Here is a 10,471-nt window from a genome sequence, read left to right on the forward strand (position 1 = left end):
ACCCCTCGTTCACACCTGAACGTTTTGTAGCGCGTTCTACGCTCGAAGAACGCTCTACAAAACGCTCAAAAATATAAATTGCATTGGAGTCAATGGACTCGTTCCCACCTTGCCGTATTTCCGCCCGTCCCGAACGCGCTACAAAACGGCCCACGCCTGAAAAGGTCCCGGGACTACTTTGGGCCGTTTTGTAGGGCGTTTTCCATTGGGATACTGCCAAGTAGCCTTTGTAATCGCGCGACGGCCGCGCAACTTTTTTACCGCGAATCGCGGTAAAAAAACCGCGTGACGGTCGCGCGACAGACGCGCATATTACAATACGCCTAGGTGTGAATGGGGGCTTACAAATGACAGCTGCCTCCTAACTTTTGAATGTTTCCTTGTCTAGTCCTGGAGCTCAAAGTATTTGTACCGAGTAAGGTATTTGCTATCGGTGCATCCAGGTCATTGGTTCAAAGTATCGAGCAGAGGGTCGGTATAGTCTGACCTGTTTTCTTTTGGTGACTTAGGTTTTATTTAAGCAATAAAATATCAGAAATACAGTGGCGGGCAGTAGAATAATGTAGAAATCTAAACCTTTGGCAGCCAGCCCCATAAGTGGGAGGATTTTTCTGTCAAGCTTTTACATGAACATCAATGTGTTTGCATTTCAGATGGATTGAGTTACTTGGAAAATTGTCAGAGTAAATGTTACAAATGACATTGTGGTGATGTGACCACAAACTGAAAAGACTTTTCTAGTTCCATTAAAAAGATTCCTCACTTCCATGAAAAGGCTTCTATTTCTTACCGCAAACTAAACTTAAGGCTAGGTTTATGTTTAATTGGGGATACACTGAAATTTGGCTGCCAGAAAATTTTAGCTGAAGATGATACTATGAGCAAAATGTCAAGCGTAAAAAAGGCTGAAAATGAGGTGCCTCCACAGCTTCCCTCCTGCTGGTTTGGCGCTGGCTGCACTGGTCTGTGTCCGCTCCGATCCCCGCTGGATTGACAGTGTTAGTGGGGAGGAGGAAGGGTTCAGGATGGATAACGGGGAGGATCAGCAAATATGTGAAATATTTGCTAAACTTTCCACGTACTGGTCATCGGTGTGATCAGTTCTGATCACACCAATGTTTGTAAATAAGTGAGGACATATATTAGTTACTTTGTCCCCAATTATAAATGAATATGAACTTCCTGTTCATTCATGATTGTGGACATAGTAACTCAGTTTATGAATGGACAGGAGCATTTAGTATAGAGTTCATTCCTGTTGATTCATAACAGGGGCTGCAGAAAAAGATTAAGGACTGTCAATTCTGTTTCAAAAGGGAAACATCAGGGACCCCCAACAGTAAAGTTAAAAACATGAAATAAAAATAAAATATTTTAATAAGGTTGGAAAACTCACTTTTGGCTTTGGCCTGACACGTTTTAAAGTTTCGGTCTAAAATGTAATTTTGGTGCATCCCTACTTTTAATAGTGTCATGTTACACCCATATTCTGGGCATTCATTACATGAAACATGGTCAGATCTCTAGTTCCCCCACTTAAATCGTGGGGTTCTTCTACCTGCTTGGTTTTTGGATTTGCGTGGCTGTGCATGGCTTCATTCGCACAGATGCGTCATCCATTCATAAATCCTTTGATGTGATCTGTGCATGAAAACACACAAAGTTCCATCTGCCACCGTAGTGAGAGGCGTTGTAGTTCTGTATGGAGTACAAATGCTTTAATGGCACAGCACTTATAGTCCATTCATACTTCCTCTCATCCCTGTAACTGAAACTCCATACCTTGGTACAAGCAGAGATGGAAGGAGCCAGAGCATTGCACCTGTGATCCACTAATCACGATTGCAATGATTTACTCGCTCCAATGGCAAAAAAAAACACTTTTTTTGTTTTATGAATGTGTATGCGTTTCTTTTTCTAAAAGGTAGTTTTTAATATCTAAAGTATAGCTGTGCAGTACCTGAAGAGAATAGCGTATACCTTACTCCTGAAATTCACATATTTCTGGCTGTAACGGGCAATTTTCAATCCCAATACCACTAGTGTTTATGGCATGGTCTGTATGCCGGCAAGCTGCATTTTCCACAATTAAGTTGCTCTTCTGTGCACTACCGAAGTTTATTTTCAAGGTCTGCTCTAAAATCAAGCATAAATACCTATTTAAGCTGTCCAAGATTGTATTTATGAAGTCATTATCTTGTACAGATACTGCTTCATATTGTGATTAGCCATCAGAATATACTGTATGAAGAGGTGTATTAGGATTCAGCTAAATAGTTCTGTAGACATGCATTTTGTTCTATATAGTTAATCATTTTGTCCATTTTATGTGATTGGTTTTTGAAGGTAATAAATCCTGTGATGAGACTAGGAGAATGAGGCAGTCACGCACACACGCACACATTCTGGAGCACTTTGAGGGAAATGGTGTGCTTGGATTGGTTTTGCAGGATTATGGACTGAAGGAAATGGTTTAATGCATAGAGCTGTATAATTTGGGTAAATGATGTATGTCTAGGAATACACTTGTTTGCTAGCAATACCTCTGTATAGCCTGCAGATGTCACTGCAAGTGCTCTTTTGATTAGTGTGGCTTTGCAGGCTGGAAGAAATGTTGGGGTTTTAGGTCCCTGAAGAAATGTTTTACCAAAAAGTTGTTTGTCTGATGCCTAATAAAATCTAATTGTAATATTATGTGAGGAATATTCACGGTACCTGACACCTAATTTACTTGTAGTTTTTCTTGCTGACACTAAACTTGGGAGTTCATTCTTAAAGAAGAACTATGAGTGCTTTTCACTCATCCTCATAGTTCTAGCCGACCTGTGACAATGAGACTGTCACAGGTCGGCTCAGTAGATCGGGAAGTGAGTGAACACATACCGGCGTTCGCTCACTTCTCGATCCTGTCACGGCACAGAGCCGTGACAGGGGAGGGCTGGATTCCCTGCTCCAATCCGCCGGCGCTGACTGGCGGAACGGACGGGGGAGGGGGTGGGTACAGCTGGCTTTGCCTCTAGATAGGCAGAGCCAGCTGTCACTCACGCAGCTGGGTGGATCCAGACCTAATTGTCGGGATCCGCTTCAGCTGCGGCGTCTCAGTATACCGCGAGCTGTAGCTCTCGGTATACTGAGCTTAGGATGACTGGAGGACGCTAGTTTTGTTCCCCCTTGTCCATGTGTGTGTTGTAAAGTAGCCACAGCTCCAAGCTCGCTCCCGTGATGGACTACAATCTCAATCCAAATTGGTAAACTAAATCTGAGATTGTAGTCCATCCCTGGAGTGAGCTCGGAGTGGTCAGTGGTGGCTACTTTACAACACACAGGGAGCAGGGGGAGCAAAAGTAGCCACCCTCAAGAAGGGACAGTGTCAGCATGAATTCAGAGATGATTTGATGATCTACAGCCAAGTGAATGCATTAAGATTTAACTCCTGAGTTTATGGTCACTTTATGTAATACAGCATGCTAGTACATTCGGTTGAAAATGTGGTCTGTATTAAGCTTAAATGTATTGCTGAGTGTTTCATGATGACATGGGGGAATTGACCTATTTTTATGCTTTGTGATCTCCTAAAACAAATATATACCCAAAAGAAGTCCTTGATCATTCCATGGTGTAAGGAGTTCTCTTCTGTAATCACTTTCACATGCTGAGTGAATGAGGAATGTATGATGCTGTTGGTCAGGTGGCGATAAATAGCTCGCATGTATTGGCTATAAATAACAGCAAGCTTTAGTGTGGCTATTACAATCTTGAAGCTAAAAAAAGAAAAGACAACATACAAAAGAGTGGAATAGCGCTGCACTATTGTCCCTGAATTGGTGTTTATCTGTAGGAAAAATAAAGAGAAATCATGTGCATATAGTTTTGAGTCTGATGAAGCTTTGGCCCTTGTCCATGCAGAAGGGACGAGGCAGTTCCGGTCACTTTGAAAAGAAATCCAGAGCACTGTTGTGGCAGCCAGTTGAAATGTCACCATCTAAAAAAATGACAAAAGCACAAGGGATGTCCCGATGCAACTTTTTCAAGACCAAGTACTTCCCCTCGTGTCCTTGTCGATACCAATTGCCAATACTTTTTCTTAAAGGGACAGGTGACTTTAAATGATCCGTAGTACAACTACATGTTATGTACTATGTATCATGATTTAACCTATTCATGTTAGCAGTGGAAAATTGTAAATCTATTGCTGTGGTGTAGTGGAGGCGTGTGCTGTATATATGTACTACATATATATGGTTCTGACGAAGGGGGCGTGCCCCGGAAACGCGTCAACGTCACTCGCACACAGAATTCCCTTAGTGGATGTCCATCTGCCTGCCAGCTTCCACTCTATGGCTGTATTTTATCTGTTTGTGAGTACCTTATGTTTTATCTTTGACTATTGAAAATAAATTTGATCTGCACCAGAAAAGGCGCCCCCTCTGTCTTCTCTTCCCAGATTTCGTAGCTTTCCCGGCTTTTTCTGGGGGCAGCATCCTGCAGTAAGCCTAAGTGGATTTCCCAGTGAGGAGAGATTGTTTGCGGCGCTTTATTGCTTTATGTACTACATATACATTACACACGTTCAGTACACTATAGCAATAGATTTACAGCCAGCCCTGTCCCAGCTTCCCTCACTCAGTTTCACTCCAATCCCTTTTGCCTCATGCGGTGCCTCTCGTAGTCGGCGCTGGGCAGGATCGCTGCATAACGTTTCGGTGCTCAGCTTGTGGGAGGCGCTCACAATTCTGCCCTGCTAACATGAATAGGTTAAATCATATCCGCAGTACATATACAGCACACATGTCCAGTAGTCTGCAGCAATAGAGTTACAATTCTCCCCTGCTAACATGAATAGGTTAAATGATCCATAGTACATAACATGTAGTTGTACTACGGATCATTTAACCCATTCATGTTAGCGGAGAATTGTAAATCTATTGCTGCAGCGAATTGGGGATGTGTACTGTGCATGTACTACATATAGAATACACTGCAGCAATATTTAGAATTCTGCACTGCTAACATGAATGGGTTAAATGATCCATAGCAATAAAACACACAAGGACGCAATGACCTGGATGGTATGTATTCTACAGACTTCCTATCTCTGTCAAGGAGGGAAAAATAAAGTGGTGCACTTAAATGTGCAACCAAGAACTGGACGAAGGGCGGCCTTAACCCTTTCGCTGCCAAGCCCTCCGGAACATTTTTCAAATCAGCTGGCCAAGCCATTTTTGAATTTTCTGCAATTTTTTCCTATTGATTTGATTTTCAACTGCTGCGTTGCTAGCGTTTGTAAAAGACCCCCCAAACCATAGGATCGAGTCAGTCCACATTGTGTAGCTCCACGATGCTGATATGCAGAGGATGCCTGTCAAGTATAGATGGTAAGGGGCGCAAGGCAGAGGGGGGGCGGGGGGGAGGAGAGCAAGAATTTGGTCTATGTCCCTGCCGTGTGTTTGATCAGGTAAATCGTGACAGGAACAGTGCCGTGCTAGATTCAATGGCGGCACTCTGTCGGACTGAGCCGCTGTAGAAGGCAATGAGGGTGCTCAGTGCGTGTTGGTGTCCGTGCCTGTAAGTCCGATGGGAGTCAGCTGTACGCAAGTCGTCTGACAGCGATGGTTAGAAAGTGCTGTTGGGCTGCCCCGACATGCACTTTCTAACCACGTCGTGGGCAGCGCTCCGAGTGGGGTCCTCTGGGCAGTTGCTGGCCACCTAAATTAGGACCCCACCTGGAGCGCTGCAGTGACGCTCGGCAAGGGCAGTAAAGGAAAAAAAAATAGCTTAAGCATCGGCACTATGTATCTGGGCATTTTGACAAGTACGCGTACTTGTCAAAATGCCCTGTATCGGTCGCGATACCGATGCTTGTATAGGGACATCCCTAAAAAAGCACCTATAGAAATGTTTAGTAATGACAATCTGCAAACATATACATGTAGATAATTGCCGGCTTTGTATTCTTTGCATACCTTACCTTTCTTTCTCTCCCATCCTTTTCACCTTTGCTTCCTGGAACTCTGGGTCTGACTCCTGGAACACGTGACCATGTATATCAACTTAGGGGAAATACATTATTTTCCCCCTAAGATCTTGCAAGATGTTTACAGATGAGATTACCCAGGAAGCAGCTGGTAAAATAGCCTTCCCAGGATGCATCATGAGGCCAGGGCTACATCACCAGTGACTCAATCAACCAAGTTGACTACCAAAATGCTTGTTTAATGTCTGTTTTAGAGGCAGGGCCCATGAGTGTCATCAGTGATAAAGGCTCTGTAAAGATTCAGCTGCATTGATTGTCTTCAGCTTCATTGGACAACCATTGATCCCTGCACCAAATGTTGAATGTTCATTTTGGACCAGGCAAATATGTACACCTAAAGCCAAAACTTTAGCAAGAACAGTAAACAATTAAAAACCCTTTTTTTTTCCCATGTGGGTGATCTCCATTTTGTTCCTATCCTGTAAACACGTGATAATCTCTCCATAATGAGTAAGAGCCTATGCACACCATGTCCAGACCAGATCCAGACCAGCACTTATTTATTTTTTTGTCTAGTCCAAAAATGCATCCCTATTCATTCCTATGGTAAAAAGTGAGACTAGTTCACTCCTTCGTTCAGTTCCAGAATGGTTTGGGGGGGAAAAAAGTACTGCATGCACTTATTTTATCTCTGGTCTGAAACGCACCAAAATGCATGAAAACACACCAGAAAGCACTAGAAGTCCAATTGAGACTAAAGGGATTGGAATGCATCAAAAATGCACATGCCCACGTTTCCAGACACTCATCCAGATGTCCGAACAAGTTCTAAAATCCACTCTGAGGCATTGTTCGCATGAGCTCCAAAAGAACAGTGTGTACAGCAAGCTTTTACAAAGCTTTTGGCCAGCTTCGCTGAGCCCTTTAAAGCACCATTCAGCTCTTGTTTGGGAATGGTAAACAAATATCTTTAATGGGAGTGCTGACTGTCACTTTAAAACAAGCTGCTTGCAGGCTTCAGTTGGCTTCAGCACTACTTAAAGCTTGTTGAAAGCCTCCAGAGTCTTAGCTTGTTTAGTCAGCACTCCCATTACGGTCTTGTTTAAACCAAGGAGTTTCCTTAACACTTTTTAATAAAGCTGCTTGAAAGCTTACTGTACACATTTTTCCTATACAAGGCTTTAGACTAGCCTTTCTACCAGGGTTCTGTGGAACCCTGACTGACAACCAATGTAGGGGGCATGCTCCCCACTGACACAAATGTCTGGGTCAGTTTGCCTGCTGACCACCAGTGTACTTGGGTTCTTAACTAACCATCAATGTAATGTTGATCATTTCACTAACTGAAAATAGTTGTATTGGGCAGCCCTTGATGCCAGATATGTAATTATTTAACATTCCTTATTTTATGTATTCTTATAGCCACAGCTTACTTTTTACACTAATGCCCACTAAGTGGTAGCTAAAATCATTACCAAGGGAGGACATGAGTTACTTCAACGGTTCCTCTGTGGTAACAAGGTTGAGAAAGGTTGCCCACATGTTATGTGTATGTGGGGACGGGGACTTTAATTTTTTTATATGCTTTCATTTTTATTTTTACATTTTATTGCTATCACATAGGGGGCTAATAAGCTCCCTATGTGATAGCCAATTTACATGACCGGTCCTCTTTATGGAGACATCACGGGTCTCTAAGACCCTTAATGTCACCTAGGGACCCCCAGAGAAGCTGATGAAGCAGAAATCTGCTTCTATAGCTGGGAATGACAGCTGAATGCGTTGCAGCTGTTGCTTTTCCCCAGAAATTACACTTCACAGAAGCAGGAAACAGGAATTATGTCACATCAAAGACTGCTTTTGATTGGATACAGCCCAATGTAGCAGCTACAAAGTCCCTGTGGTAAAATGCCAAAATATGCACTTTTTTAAAGAAGCTCGATGTAGCTCAATGTCGCTCTGTTCAAATCCGCGCTGAAGAAGCGCTTATTTTGTTGTAGCTCAGTGAATGGGGTCTAAGGGCTTGTTCACATCACAGCTGCATCAGAACTGCGTGAGGCTGCAGTGCGATGCATTTTGACATGTTTTTGATGTGTTCTGGTGTTTTGTTTACATCAAAATGCAAATTAGACCATTACATCACTTCCTCCTCCCTGTCAGTGCACTTCCTTTTGCTTGGAGTCAAGTTGTTGCTCAGATATGCTTCCTTTGTTTGCCAGCATGGTGTTCGTGTTGGTAGATATTTGCAGTGATCTCCCGCCACTTCCATCTTCTGGCAGTTTTTTTATACTGCGAATGCTTGGGGTTGTAAAGGAGTGGACACTCATATTTGATGAACACATCTGCATCCATGTCGCACATGGCTGCAATGCTCCCTTCTTTGCAAACCTCCACTGCCCAGAGGAAGTCCCAGGATGAGAAGTTAATCAATTCTATTTTTTATGCGTTTGCATGCATGTTTGATCCGTTGCAATCAGGTGCAGCTGAAATGTGGCAAGCTGTATTTTTTTTTCTCTAATTGCTACTGAACTGACTGCACTGGTGTGAATAGAGCCCCAGAAATCCCATAGGATAGCAATGCGTTTTTGATGCAGCAGCCAACCTGAACGGACTGAATCTGGTGTGAACAAGCCCTTAGTTTTATAACTTGAATGCTTAAGCACTACAACACGAGGCGGAATTACTATTTTCAATGACCCCAGTTCACATCTAAGCATTCCGTTGCTAGTAGAAAAACATCCATAGCTCGATGTAACTAGCTTTTCATTGGCTCAAAATTTTAAAAACCCTCAAGCCTGAAACACGAGCAAAAACACTTGTTCAAAGGCCCGTAAAAAAAACAACCGAAGGAACTCTGCTCGAAGTGTGAATGGGGCCACATTAAGCACATTCAGCAAACATTTACTGCAAGTGTATCTTCCTGGCACGTGTTTTTACATGAGTGAGTCGGTGAATGTTTGACTGTTCAATCTACTGCTTTATAAATATGACACTACCTGTTTTTTTCTTCTTTCAGTCTTATGACATGGTCACTAGGACAAATAGAGTGCATTTACCCACCAGGTATATATAAATAAATCTGACAGTGGTTCTAACCCTTCAATACTCTATCCAAAATGAAATGACGGGCTTTAGATATACTTAGAAGTATTATATCTTTAAAGTATCATTTAAAGCCTCCGTTGTTTTTTTTTGTATGCAAAAAGTGTAAAACAAACCGCTTTAACAGAGGTTAATACTTGCCTGTGTCTTCCCTGCGCGCTCATGTCCAAAAATGTGAAGATCCTCGGCCTGCCGCAAAGCATCTTGGGGCGGGCGCATGCGCAGTTCACATTTTCGGCCGGGACGCGAGGAGAGTCAAGGTAAGTCTATGGACGCATGCAGACACCGTGGGACAGGAAGTACCAGCAAGGACAGGAGTCAGCGCTGGATCAGAGAACCACTGCAGCGCTGGAGGGACAGATGAAAACGACAGGAAAGATCGGGTTAAGAAACATCCTTTAAGGTAAGTGCTTTCATTAACATTGGGGGTAGGGGAAAAAATTTACTTGAATGTCACTTTAAGCTTAATTTGATCCTCCTATTTTATACTTTTTTTACACTTTATCTTAATACTTTTTTATTGTTATGCTGTGCTATTTACTACCCTTGCATACCATGATTTGCACTTAATGTTCAATGGTCAACATGCGTTTCTATCTTCAGTTCTGTTAATATTCTACTACCTGAGTTAGATCAATGTAGCCCAAGAATCCATCACCCAGTGCTTGGCAGTGCTAAATTGTGCTGATTGAATGGCTCTCTGTTTCTGCCTGGCTCTATCAGTCTCTACATATTTGCTGATGTGATAGAGGCCACATTGAAGGGAAGAGGAATGTGAATGCACTAGCGAGTGCCTGTTGACAGTCCTGGGCACTTCATTCACAGAGCACTTCCACTGGGGTTTGACAAACTAGAAAGACAGCAGGAAATTGCATCTCGGCTACAAAGTTTTTCGGCTGCCTTTAATTCCTGTCCTGCTTCTATCTCAACTCCTTTGACTAGGCGATAAAAGGAATCAACCTGTTGCTCAGTTAAAGCTCGGTGTGTGGAATGCCTTTTGTAAAGGGCAGCCCCCCTCTGTGACTCTACAAGCAGTGTCTTCCCCTGACAGTCTGCTAGTTGTCAATGTATAGACCTGGAGAGAGTTGCTGCTCCCCTTGCAAGATTTCCTATTAAGTTGGAATCAAAAGGTTTATACATATTTTGGGTGGATTTCCTAGTGGCATCGAAGGATTTATATGAAATCTGGAAATATGAGAATGAAAGAAATTTCGTTGCGGCAAGATCCTGATCTTAGGAAGGAATTGGCACTGCTGGCTCGTGGATGTGATTTTGTTTTGCCTTCAAGATTTAAGAAAAGATTGAAAGCATTTCAGCAGATCCAGGTTGGTTCACGTGTTGAACATTTGTTAGCCTGCTTGGTTTTTTTTTTTTTTGTTTTGTTTTTTTTTTTTT

The 10,471-nt window shown here is 42.8% G+C and overlaps 1 protein-coding gene across 4 annotated transcripts in view; it reads left to right on the top strand.

The window, feature by feature from the left end:
• LOC108798611 (serine/threonine-protein phosphatase 2A regulatory subunit B'' subunit beta-like) overlaps positions 1-10,471 on the top strand; it is a 56,959-nt gene that overhangs the window by 9,562 nt on the left and 36,926 nt on the right. Inside the window, exon 1 of one of the 4 annotated variants that reach the window (XM_018570371.1) lies at positions 9,852-10,401. The exons of the other annotated variants lie outside the window; for them this stretch is intronic. Within the exon in view, the coding sequence (XP_018425873.1) occupies positions 10,255-10,401 (147 nt within the window). The 5' untranslated portion in view covers positions 9,852-10,254. Of the gene's footprint in view, positions 1-9,851; positions 10,402-10,471 lie in introns of those variants that run through there. 4 annotated transcript variants of the gene reach the window in all.

Source organism: Nanorana parkeri, unplaced genomic scaffold, assembly GCF_000935625.1.
Source record: "Nanorana parkeri isolate BGI_ZX_2015 unplaced genomic scaffold, ASM93562v1 scaffold1522, whole genome shotgun sequence".
NCBI lineage: Eukaryota > Metazoa > Chordata > Amphibia > Anura > Dicroglossidae > Nanorana > Nanorana parkeri.